General features: G+C 40.1%; 1 protein-coding gene across 1 annotated transcript; it reads right to left on the bottom strand.

Annotated features, from left to right (window-relative positions):
- Positions 1-1,505: 1,505 nt before the first annotated feature.
- On the bottom strand, positions 1,506-8,615 carry LOC124263552 (coiled-coil domain-containing protein 153-like). The gene is made up of 6 exons (XM_046698212.1): positions 8,480-8,615; positions 7,954-8,025; positions 5,983-6,102; positions 5,639-5,731; positions 4,265-4,395; positions 1,506-2,220 (listed from the first exon to the last, which is right to left on the bottom strand). The coding sequence occupies exons 1-6, from the start codon at positions 8,538-8,540 to the stop codon at positions 2,092-2,094; spliced, it is 606 nt and encodes a 201-aa protein (XP_046554168.1). The 5' UTR covers positions 8,541-8,615; the 3' UTR covers positions 1,506-2,091.
- Positions 8,616-14,051: the final 5,436 nt, after the last annotated feature.

Below are 14,051 nucleotides of genomic sequence, written 5' to 3'. Positions count from 1 at the left end.
CTGGCTTGCAAAATTTGGAATTTCGCACACCTATAGTCTCTCGTACAGACCCTGAAGCAAATATATCCAAGAAAGCCCACACAAGTCTAGAAAATGTGGCAAGTCTAGATTTCCTCAGCTTCTGAAAATGAAGATAGTCTCAGGGCTCCTTTTCATTATATATATATTTTTTTTACTATGAACTTTTTTCAGTAAAATATGTTCATTTCAGAGACTAGTTGTTAGTCTAGCACACCTATAGCAGTGTATGTTGTTCAGGTTTCTGAACTGATTTTGAAAGATGAGTGAGTGAGTTTAGTTTTACGCCGTTTGTAGAAATATTCCAGCAATATCACGGTGCGGAACACCATAAATGGGCTGCACACATTGTACCCATATGGGGAATCGAACTCGGGTCTTCGGCGTGACGAGCGAACGCCTTAACCATTAGGCTATCCCACCGCCCCTAAAGACGATGATGCAATGGCGCAATATCCCTGATAACATGGACATAAACAAGGTGTTTATTAGTCCACCGGGAAAAGCTTTTTTGTTTTGTTTGTTGTTTATATAACGCAGCACTCCAAGCAATATTCCAACTATATGGCGGCGGTCTATAAGTAATAAAGTCTGGACCAGACAATCATGTGATAAACATCATGAGCATTGATCTACTCAACTACTCATCTAGCATCAGCAGTGGGTATGGTTTCACTAGAAACAAGGATAAAATTAAGCACTAAACCATTGACAATTTTCAAAACATTTTATTAAAGGTGAGATTTTACAGTTTGCGTTGATAAATAAGGCAGACTTCAATACACCATGCATACCGTCTCAATTTGATCACAAAGATAATTATAATGTTTTATAATGCACCACTGAAAAGTCATAAGGACATGGCTTTGTATCTAGGAGAACAGCCATGACCCTAACAGAAGTTGAGTGGTACAAGTCAGTCATAGAAGTCAGTTAACTGTTTATTGAGCCTTCCTGTACGACACTTAGTTTCTGTGGGGGGACAAGAACACCATGAGTGAGTATGGTTTTACGCTGCTTTTAGCAATATACATCAACATCACCATGATAGAATCAGTAAATAAGAAAATGTAATTAAGCTGACCATCACTCCACTGAGATAATAATTGTGAGAGGTAAGTGAGTGAGTTTAGTTTTACGCTGCACTCAGCAATATTCCAGCTATATGGCGGCAGTCTGTAAATAATCGAGTCTGGACCAGACAATCCAGTGATCAACGGCATGAACATCGATCTGCGCAACCGATGAGAGATGAGTGAGTGAGAAGAGTCGCATGTTGCTTTTAGCAATATTCCAGCAATATCCTATCAGGAACACCAGCAACAGGCTTCACACATTGTACCCATGTGGGGAATAGAGCCTAGCCCTTATATTGACAGGTGGATGCTAACCACCTTGGCTACCTAACCGTCACAGATCGTTTGAACTATTTCAGCATCATTGTGTTTTCATAACAAATAGAAGTCTTCACATTTTATTGAAGCTTCTTTTGGCTGCTTTAATCAGGTACAGTTTCGTCTATAGATAAATGATGTTCAGGATGATGATGCTAAAGTTATCTGCTGCACTATGTATAACATTGATGGAGACTCCTGTAAAGCAACTTCAGTTAAGTCTCTGTGGGAAAAGCTTGCTGCCTAAAGAATAATCAAGGCTTAATGGTGTTCCAGATTTCCAATAAAACAAGGCTTATGGGTGTTCTAGATGTCCAAAGAATCAAGGCTTATTGATGTTCTAGATGACCAGCGAACCAAGGATTATTTGTGTTCTAGATGACCAGAGAATCAAGGCTTATAGGTAGTCTAGATGTCCAGCAAACCAAGACTTACTAGTGTTCTAGATGACCAGCGAAACAAGGCTTATTGGTATCCTAGATGAGCAGAGAATTAAGGCCAAAGTGTTGATCTAGATGTCCTGAGAATCAAGTCTTGTTTGTGTTCTAGATATACAAAGAACCATGACTTACTGGATGTTCTAGACATCCAGAGGATCAAGGCCAAATATTTGCTCCAGATGCCCAGAAAATTAAGGCTCTTTTCTTGTTCCAGATGTCCAGGGTATCTGGGACACATTCTAGATATCTAATGGGTTCAATCCAAACTCGAGGAGGACTTGTTTATTTTTGGCTTGGATATGGGTGGACTTTTCCTCCCACATGGTTTTGGCCATGTCAATCTTGGCCTCCAGCGACTCCAAAGCTTCCTGTTAAACAGAGGAAAGACGGACGTTACCATGTGTCATTTTTGTGAGTTTAGCAAGTTATTCAAGTATTCAAGTTCTATTATCTTCAAAAAAACTCCAGTGACTTGATGTGAGTCGTTCCTTCCATGGACGTTCTACAGAATATTCAACATGTCCTGGGGATATCAATGATGGTGTGGGCTAAATAAAATTGGATTATCGAGAAGTATCTTTGATGGCTGAATATATCCCTGAATGTCTTACACTGAGCATACACCTGATGGCCTTACATTGTGTACACATACTGATAAACTTACACTGAGCATACACCTGATGGCCTTACATTGTGTACACATTCTGATAATCTTACACTGAGCATACACCTGATGGCCTTACATTGTGTACACATTCTGATAATCTTACACTGAGCATACACCTGATGACCTTACATTGTGTACACATTCAGATAATCTTACACTGAGCATACACCTGATGGCCTTACATTGTGTACACATTCTGATAATCTTACACTGAGCATACACCTGATGGCCTTACATTGTGTACACATTCTGATAATCTTACACTGAGCATACACCTGATGGCCTTACATTGTGTACACATTCTGATAATCTTACACTGAGCATACACCTGATGGCCTTACATTGTGTACACATTCTGATAATCTTACACTGAGCATACACCTGATGGCCTTACATTGTGTACACATACTGATAATCTTACACTGAGCATACACCTGATGGCCTTACATTGTGTACACATTCTGATAATCTTACACTGAGCATACACCTGATGGCCTTACATTGTGTACACATTCTGATAATCTTACACTGAGCATACACCTGATGGCCTTACATTGTAATACACGCCTCTGATAATCTTACACTGAGCATACACCTGATGGCCTTACATTGTGTACACGCTTCTGATAATCTTACACTGAGCATACACCTGATGGCCTTACATTGTGTACACATTCTGATAATCTTACACTGAGCATACACCTGATGGCCTTACATTGTGTACACATTCTGATAATCTTACACTGAGCATACACCTGATGGCCTTACATTGTGTACACATTCTGATAATCTTACACTGAGCATACACCTGATGGCCTTACATTGTGTACACATTCTGATAATCTTACACTGAGCATACACCTGATGGCCTTACATTGTGTACACATTCTGATAATCTGACACTGAGCATACACCTGATGGCCTTACATTGTGTACACATTCAGATAATCTTATACTGAGCATACACCTGATGGCCTTACATTGTGTACACATTCTGATAATCTTATACTGAGCATACACCTGATGGCCTTACATTGTGTACACATTCTGATAATCTTATACTGAGCATACACCTGATGGCCTTACATTGTGTACACATTCTGATAATCTTACACTGAGCATACACCTGATGGCCTTACATTGTGTACACATTCTGATAATCTGACACTGAGCATACACCTGATGGCCTTACATTGTGTACACATTCAGATAATCTTATACTGAGCATACACCTGATGGCCTTACATTGTGTACACATTCTGATAATCTTATACTGAGCATACACCTGATGGCCTTACATTGTGTACACATTCTGATAATCTTATACTGAGCATACAGCTGATGGCCTTACATTGTGTACACATTCTGATAATCTTACACTGAGCATACAGCTGATGGCCTTACATTGTGTACACATTCTGATAATCTTACACTGAGCATACACCTGATGGCCTTACATTGTGTACACATTCTGATAATCTTACACTGAGCATACAGCTGATGGCCTTACATTGTGTACATTCTGATAATCTTACACTGAGCATACACCTGATGGCCTTACATTGTGTACACATTCTGATAATCTTACACTGAGCATACACCTGATGGCCTTACATTGTGTACACATTCTGATAATCTTACACTGAGCATACACCTGATGGCCTTACATTGTGTACACATTCTGATAATCTTACACTGAGATTATACCTGATGACATTTCACACATTACATTGCAATGGCCTTACCCTGAGTATGTTCTCATAGGCCTTTTCCATGCTGCTGATCTTCATCTTGAGGTCATTGATCTCGCTGTCCTTCTCACGCCTCATCATCTCCTGCTCCTCCTTCGTCTTCTTCAACTCCACCTCTGTCTTCTCTGCAACATTTGGATTTGATGAAGTTTAAGTCACTCATAAAACTGACCTTTCACACTTTTCTAGCAACACAGGGGTTCAATTTATTTTTAAAAAGCCACTTGCCACAGGGCAAGTGACTTTAAGAAAGTAACTTGTCCTGACTAATTTTCCACTTGCCCTGATTTTATGACATAATCATGATGTAATTATGAAAGAATAAATCAACATGGTATTTGATGTTAATGTTTACTTGACTATTTATTGAAAAGTGATAAATAGCAAAGAAAGATAACTCTACTTTATTACCATTGTGAAATTTGATAGTTACATTTTGAGCAGATATTAAATTAAATCCGAGTTTATTTGCAGTTTGAAACCATATGTGGAAATTATCTAGTAGCCCACGAACAAGTAAGATACCATTATTTGATTGCCCGAAATGAAAACTGACTTGTCCCAGGCATCTGGCTATGGGATTTTTGAACCCCTGCAACATCAATCATTATTTGCTAATATACACCAAGTGCTGAACAACTTTTGCAATATTATGATCATTAATATAATACTTTCATCATGATTATTTTCTTCCAGGAAATGGAAATTATTACTCTGAATTGCTAGATTAACTAGATTAGTCTCATGGAAATAGCATCAGGAGAGCAAATGAAATGACTGCCAACATCTGTATTCCTCCATGTACAAAACTTCAAAATAGTGGTATTCTTGTCATTAATGAATGAACTTAAGGACATAGTTGGTAATTTTAAAAATATAAGTGGGGTTTTGTCAAGACGCTTAAACCTAGAACCTGGAATGGGAATTAAGGAGCAACCAACCATTCCATACTTTGGTGAGGTTTTGTTTGGAGACAAACCAGTTTTTTTTTTGCTGCAGCAAAAAAAACCTCATTGTTTAAATATGAGCCAAAAAAACCCACAAATACTCTTTTGATAATGATTTTGTGGCACACTATGTTCTTAAATTTATATAAGTTTCAATTAAAATTATTTTTCTCACAGTTCTGAGGACGATTCAGTTATTTTTGAAATATTCCCTAGCACACTTCTCATTTGACTTGTTGAAGACCAATTCTAATGTGAATATTTTTTGGGTTAAACATATCTGAGGATTCTTAGTAACGTATCTGATATTAACAAAATTTACACTGTGAAATGTTTTTAAATCAGATAAAGTTGCTGAAATAAGAGGACATAACTGACTAAGGGGAGATAACAGACTGAGTGTTAAGGGGAGATAACTGACTGAGTGTTTGGTGTGTTCTCTCCAGCTCCGTCTCCAGCTGGTGTATGGTGATGCCCATCTCCGTCTGCATTGTCTTGTACTGTCGCGTCATGTCTGAAAGTCAGCACCACAACTCATTATAACACGGCAGTTACCATGACAATAATTCCCCATTTACACAATTCTAGTGATATCATAAGTTACCATGACATCCCCATTTACACCATTGTACGTGATGTCATCAGTTACCATGACATCCCCATTTACACCATTGTACGTGATGTCATCAGTTACCATGACATCCACATTTACATCATTGTGATGTCAAGTTGTCGTGGTTACTGCCTCAGTCCCGCCTGACTCACCAGCATTAATAGCCAGCTGGTCTTCCTTGTGTGATGCCAGGTCATTCTCTGCTTCCGACATTCGCTGCTGCCATCCTTCACTCACCACATTGGCTCGCCTCGTCAGCTGCTTCCGCACCGCTAAGAAAACATTGACAGGTGAAAATATGATATGGGAAAAAATACTTAAAATATTCTTCAATCTTATAATCGACAAAAGAGCAATATTTCTGAGTGGTATATCATGAATGTAAAGTTGGGAGTTACTTCCCTTAGTATACCCCACACAAAAAATTCGACCAGGGTCTTGAAGGGAGCTGTAAGTGTATGTGAGGCGATGACATTTAATGTTACAAATATCAACAGTTATTTCCACAGACACATATATTGTTATCAAACTCATTGTCTAATTCATTCTGTATTATGAAAGCAACCTGTCTATAATAAAAGCATGACACCAGGCCCCAATATTTCCGAAAACAAACTGTTTCTAATTGGGATGTATTTCTAAAAAAATAAAACAAGAAAAAAAAACCAGATCCTAACAAAACAACTTTAGTAACCCATCTACCAAACTCCACTAAATTATAGTTTAATATTGATTGAATCAGTGTATTTTGGGAAATGCAATGGTTAAGAGAGAGACAGATTGTTATAATGCTACATAAAGGAAGGAATGGGAGGGGAGGCCAATTTCACTAGTCATTATCACCCGTGAAGTACTGTCATCACATTAACAGCTTTACTTGTTTATGGACAGACAGCGTAGCATGTGTCTCATATCAGTTTGACACAAGCATCACGATGGATTCCAATATTTATAGGAAGGCAGACAATGTACTGCACATATTAAACCTTACGAGCAACTTCCAGTTTCAAATCAAATAAACCAAATCTACAGACACCCTAAGCGTATGACATCTTTAACTGTTTAAGTATACTGTAGCTTCAAAATACTGATGACCCGTGAAGGTCCGGGTTAGAATATTGATCTTAATTAACCCATGCTTGTCGTAAGAGGCGACTAAAGATACCGGGGTGGTCATGCTCGCTGACGTGGTTGACACATGTCATCAGTTCCCAATTGCGTAGATCGATGCTCATGCTGTTGATCACTGGATTGTCTGGTTCAGACTCACTTATTTACAGACCGCCACCATATACTAGTAGCTGGAATATTGCTGAGTGCGGCGTAAAACTCAACTCACTCACTCACAATATTGATAATCATCTGCACTCATTGATGACTATAGGCTACATGTCATTTAGCATTGTAAATCAAGAAAGATGATTACTGAATTTTTTTGGAAGAAGTGCTACTTAATTTACTGTATGTTTTTTTCATTGTAATGCATTCACCATCATAATCATGGTCTAATGTAGATTCAGTCATGCAAGTGCACATGCCAGCATGCAGGATGATTAATTATCAAGGTAGAAATATATTTTATTCTTGAAGTCTCACTTGATAATAATAATAATAATAAGTCATCTTCTATAGAGCACAGTCTCCAAACACCAAGTGATAACTCACTGCACTTAAGCAGAATCTGATGATTATTACCCCGGATAACCCAAGCTGCCTGTTAGGCGCTAGAAGGTTATAGTCACATGAGTTTATCCAACCGGGTACCCATTTTCTGCTGGGTGAACAGAGGCAATTTTGAACAAACTCACTTGCCTAAGGTGAGACCACATGTATCACATGTGCTTCGTTGTGAGGCTTAACTTCAACTGATTCCTGACCTGAGCTCTGTGCACAGGACCACACGCCACCATAATCTATCTTTTTTCTCAATACTCAGTATTAAGGAACTTGGTGATAGATATTTCTTAGTAGGTTCATCCCACAAACCAAAAACAGCTGACTGTAAGAATTGACTCTGAGGATTGTCCACGCAATATAAACAAGTCTAATGCATCGGCTAGACCTATGTGAAATTGTTAGCTGGTATATTTACAAATACGCTGAGTGACGAACTACATCGTTACCTAAGTGATCCTTAAGTGCCTCAATCTCGTCCATCGTCCGCTTGTACTTATCTTCAAGTTCCAGTTGGGCATCTGATGGAATAAAAGAAATCAAACAAGCATCAAACAATGGATAGACAACTAATTGGAGAGGGTACAAAATTTAATGTGGCCTTGAAACATATAGTAGGGCGCCATGTGTAAACTGGAAAGAAGTAATTAAGACTCCTATAATGGACATTACATTATTCCTAACAAAATTAACTGCTAACTCCTTAACAACTGGATTTTTTAAAAGAAATGTTAAAAAACTAATACTGCGTTATTAAATCACTAGATGTGTGTCCAGAGGTCCAATCATGATTTCTCATTTTACAATACAAGCACTTTCCAAACAAGGGCTGTAGAACCCAGGGGAAAGGGATGATGTTCTCCACATATATTGTAGTTCAGCCAGCTAAACGTCCTGTTCACGACACGACGTTTAGCTGGCTGAACTACATAAATTGTTGACATTATCGCATACGTTTTTTCACAAAACACTTACCATCCTTCTTCTTGCCTTTCTTTTTACCCTTTCCTTTCCCCTTCTTCTTTTTAGGCGGCATTTTGACAGAACTTCACGGACACAACACAACAAGTGCTTGTGGTCTTCCTGGTTGCCAATGAAGCTACTCTCAGCAGCGACGAACACGGCGTATTTCTATTGGCTAATATTTTTAACTGGTCCGCGGCTTATGCGCGCTGTACTTCAATAGACAGTAATCAAGTCTTGTAGTGTTTGTTTTATATGGGTGGGTGGCTGACTGACTGGTATTTTTTTCAAAGTTCCAAATGTGATATTGATACAACTGTTGGGTTGGGGTAGGGTGGGATTTTGGGTGGGTGGAGGGGAATGACATTTGAGGGTGTTGTGAAAAATTGCCACAAAGGAAGAGAAAGGGATCTCCAATTGTGATCAAAGTGAGTTCGATGTCTTTTTCTTTTAATTTTAAATTTGAAAATTATTTGAGACTTTTTCTTTATAATATGAACGAGGTTGGTCATGAAACAATGTTACCTGTATGAACCTGGGTTCGAACACCCCCATCCCCTTTGAAAATTCCTGGATCCGCCTATGATTGACATCACGATAGTCGATCCTCGCATTTGGGTTACTTGTGATGAGTAAGCCAGCTGCCGGTCACAACTGCTGTCAAAGAAAAAATCTTTTGAATTTTTTCTGGAGACTCCTATTCAAAACTGAAATTACGTGAGTATTTTAAAATAATTTTTTGTAATAACTTTGTAATGGTCGTTTAGAAGCCTATATGAATCAGTCCAACTCGTCCAGTACAATTTGTTAACAATAGAGCAATGCCTTTTCAAAATATAGTGTCGCAACGTTTTTGGTAGTATCGCTCCAGTGTATATTGTTTGTTTGTTCTTTAACGTCAGTATTCCAGCTACGTGACGGTGAACTTAATGTGGGAGGAGAGCCCGGAGTAATACAGGTATTAACACTGCGGTGAATGAGTGAGTTTAGCTTTACGCCGCCCTCAGCAGTATTCCAGCTATATGGCGGCTGTCTGTAAATAACCCGAGTCTGGTCCTGACAACAGTGATCAACATAATGAGCATCGATTTACGCAACTGGGATATATGTGTCAACCAATTCATTGAGCCTGACCAACCGCTCCCGGTAGTTGCCTCTTACGACAAGCATGGGCTACTGAAGATCAATTCTAACCCGGATCTTCACGGGTCACTTTGGTGCTAACAAATCACAACATGAACCAATATTTGAACCTACAATTATCGATTTGTGTCATGGGCACGGTACGCAAATCTGCACAGCCACTTGACCGCATGTACCCCAGTGAAAGTGATGAAAAGGGATCCAGCTCTCGGAACTAACTGACAATCGTGGCCAACTGGAGCCCTGTCGTTTATAAGGGACCGTTCATGCATTATGGCTGGGGGTGGAGAGGGGTTGGGGTGATGTTGATTTTCATGGAGTAGCATGTGCAGCGTTGTACAACAAACGACACATCTTGACACAATTGTAAATTGAATTCACATAGTATGTATTCCCCTCTCTCTCCAATATGGGGGCGGTGGGGCAGCCTATTGGTTAAAGCATTCGTTCGTCACGCCGAAGACCCGGGTTCGATTCCCCACGTAGGTACAATGTGTGAAGCCCATTTCTGGTGCCATGCCGTGATATTGCTGGAATATTGCTAAAAGCGGCGTAAAACCAAACTCACTCCAACATGACATGTCTTCAACACATGTAATGGGCCGAATGGATCCTAACATTCCTTAAATAAACAAACTACTAACATTCCCTCGTTATACAGCGACTTTGTCTTCACATATACCTCGACTTACAATGTCAAAACATACAGGCTGGGAATCCCACCAGAACTGATGCATTGGGTGTTGTTTTAACCACGCACCCTCGAATAGGATGACCTTACCATGAACAAAAAACAACATATGTACTGAAAAAAGAGCCGTTTGGTATTTCACGGCATATTGTCCTAAATGTATCGTCACACTTCTACGTGCTTTGAATAAATTTGAAACCACACTTCGACCTTGTGCAACCTACATTTACTTTTATCAATCTGCAGAAGAGACTCATTTGGTTGGTTGGTTTGTTTGTTTAATGCCGGACTCAGCAATATTAATAATAAGCTATAAGTGCATTTATAACGCGCCAAACTCCATTTACTAGGTGAATGCTTATAGCACTAACAATCAAAACACAACCCAAGCTGTGATTCGCTAGAAGGGTAATAGACTGCTGTGTGAACAGAGTGAGTGAGTGAGTTTTGGTTTTACGCCGCTTTTAGCAATATTCCAGCAATATCACGGCGGGGGACATCAGAAATGTGCTTCACACATTGTACCCATGTGGGGAATCGAACCCTGGTCTTCGGCGTGACGAGCGGACGCTTTAACCACTAGGCTACCCCACCGCCCCAGTGTGAACAGAGGCAAACTCACTTGCCTAAGGTGAGATCACATGTATGACATGTGCTTCGTTGTGGGGCAGGACTGAAATTCTAGAAACTCTCAGGAGTCTAGCTGCCAAACACGTCACCAGTCATATGGTGGCAGTCTGTAAATAATCGATTCTGGACCAGACAACCCTGTGATCAGCATCATCATCATCGATTTACACACCTGGGATACGATGGCGTGTCAACCAAGTCAGCGAGCCTGACCACCCGATCCTGTTAGTCTCCTCCTGCGACAAGCATGTGTTACTGAAGATCAGTTCTAACCTGGATCTTCACTGGTTAGCCTCGTTTGGGAAAGAAGTACATATGCTGTTTGCCGTTTAACGTCAACAATCCAGCTGATAGGCGGTGGTCTGTATATAATCGAGTCTGAACCAGACAATCCCATGATTGTCTCCATAAACATCGTAACGTACAGCTAAGGAACGACAGCATGCAATCAAACGAGTCCCCAAGCCTGACCACCCAATCCACTTTTTAGCTCTTTCCCTTTCTACCCGTCTCTTTCTATAATGAGTGAGTGAGTGTTTAATTTTAGACCGCTTTTAGCAACATTCCAGCAATATCAAGCGGGGAACACCACAAATGGACTTCACACATTGTAGCCCTATATATAGATCTGTAGCACAATATATACATTCCAGCAGCATTAAAGGCCCTATTCAAATATTCCAACTGCATCACAGGCCCTATATAAACATTCCAGCTGCATCAAAAGCCCTATATAGATATTCCAGCTGCTCCACAGGCCCTATATAAACATTCCAGCTGCATCAAAGGCCCTATATAATATTCCAGGTGTATCACAGGCCCTATATTAACATTCCAGCTGCATCACAAGCCCTATATACATATTCCAGCTGCATCACAAGCCCTATATAAACATTCCAGCTGCATCACAAGCCCTATATATATTCCAGCTGCTCCACGAGCCCTATATATACATTCAAGCAGCATCAAAGGCCCTATATAAATATTCCAGGTGTATCACAGGCCCTATATAAACATTCCAGCTGCATCACAGGTCCTATATACACATTCCAGCTGCATCACAGGCCCTATATACATATTCCAGCTGCATCACAAGCCCTATATAAACATTCCAGCTGCATCACAAGCCCTATATAGATATTCCAGCTGCTCCACGGGCCCTATATATACATTCCAGCAGCATCAAAGGCCCTATATAAATATTCCAGGTGTATCACAGGCCCTATATAAACATTCCAGCTGCATCACAGGTCCTATATACACATTCCAGCTGCATCACAGGCCCTATATACATATTCCAGCTGCATCACAAGCCCTATATAGATATTCCAGCTGCTCCACGGGCCCTATATAAACATTCCAGCTGCATCACAAGCCCTATATAGATATTCCAGCTGCTCCACGGGCCCTATATATACATTCCAGCAGCATCAAAGGCCCTATACAAACATTCCAACTGCATCACAGGCCATATATAAACATTCCAGCTGCATCACAAGCCCTACTTGATATTCCAGCTGCTCCACAGGCCCTATATATACATTCCAGCTGCATCAAAGGCCCTATATAAATATTCCAGGTGTATCACAGGCCCTATATAAACATTCCAGCTGCATCACAGGTCCTATATACACATTCCAGCTGCATCACAGGCCCTATATAAATATTCCAGCTGCATCACAGGCCCCATATAAACATTCCAGCTGCATCAAAGGCCCTATATACATATTCCAGATTCATCACATGCACTATATAAATATTCCAGCTGTATCACAGGCCCTATATAAATATCCCAGCTTCATGAGAGGCCCAATATAAATGTTCCAGCTGTTATCACAGGCTCTATATAAACATTCCAGCTGTATAACAAGCCCTATATAAACATTCAAGCTGCATGACAAGCCCTATACAAATATTCCAGCTGCATCATAAGCCCTATATAAATATCCCAGCTTCATGAGAGGCCCAATATAAATGTTCCAGCTGTTATCACAGGCTCTATATAAATATTCCAGCTGTATAACAAGCCCTATATAAACATTCCAGCTGCATCATAAGCCCTATATAAATATTCCAGCTGCATCACAAGCCCTATACAAATATTCCAGCTGCATGACAAGCCCTATATAAATATCCCAGCTGCATCACAGGCTCTTATATAGATATTCCAGCTGCATCACACCTCTTATATGTAACCATGGCAATGCAGATCAGTGATAAATGTTACAGCTATGATCAACAACACCTGGGTCAGACATGAGAATGGCAAAGCACAAAAACCACTGAAAATTTAGCCGGGGGTCTTGGGGGTCTTTTTTGCAGATTCACATCGATCTCAAAAGTGTCTACAATGAAACAAAAAACGGAAATCCATGGAAAATTCTCATGTCTGTTGGGTACATGGCAAGCGAGTGAGTTTAATTTTACGCCGCTTTTAGCAATATTCCAGCAACATCACGGCGGGGGTCACCAGAAATGGGCTTCACACATTGTACCCATGTGGGGAATGGAACCCGGGTCTTCAGTGTGACAAGCGAATGCATCAACCACTGGACTACCCCACTGTCACTGGGTACATGGCAAGAGTAACAGAGCATGACCAACCTTTCTCTACACCTATTGCACAAACATGACACTTCTGTGGCTCTTCCAATTGCGTTGAGTTGAGTTGGGTTTTACGTCACATCGGCATTATTCCAGCCATATAGTGACGAGATCAAGTCTGAAATAATTGGGGACACTTCCAACTGAGAATGTTTATGTGTACAAAATGGTCTCATGACGTCCGTGAATGGTGAAATGTTTGATGGCATGTCACAGCGTCTTTACAATCAGGGCAAATCCAATCAGTGAGCGAAGGTTCGGCACCTATCAACTTCTGGATATAAGGCACTAGTGACTAAAAATCCTCAGCAAATGATGCACAACAAACAATGTCTCGGAAACACATGTAACTGTAAATGTTTATTCACAAAGAAAGCTTCAATAAACATCAGTGAGTTCTCGAATATCAGGTATCATGGTTTACATTGCAAAAATATAAATACATTGCAACTGTATACTGAACAGAAACACCTACATTATTATTCATTAGACATCTCACTGAAGGGCGACATATTC

The sequence above is a fragment of the Haliotis rubra genome, unplaced genomic scaffold (assembly GCF_003918875.1).
Source record: "Haliotis rubra isolate DU_JTF1 unplaced genomic scaffold, ASM391887v1 Scf89, whole genome shotgun sequence".
Taxonomy (NCBI): Eukaryota; Metazoa; Mollusca; class Gastropoda; order Lepetellida; family Haliotidae; genus Haliotis; species Haliotis rubra.
This window is presented reverse-complemented; position numbering and strand designations above follow the sequence as displayed.

Coding starts and splice junctions, on each gene's coding strand:
- LOC124263552 (XM_046698212.1), bottom strand. CDS start 8,540: ATGCCGCCTAAAAAGAAGAAGGGGAAAGGAAAGGGTAAAAAGAAAGGC. Junction 6,103..7,953: donor GGCACTTAAGGATCACTTAG/GTAACGATGTAG, acceptor ATGTTTTCTTAG/CGGTGCGGAAGCAGCTGACG. Junction 5,732..5,982: donor CCAGCTGGCTATTAATGCTG/GTGAGTCAGGCG, acceptor GCTGACTTTCAG/ACATGACGCGACAGTACAAG.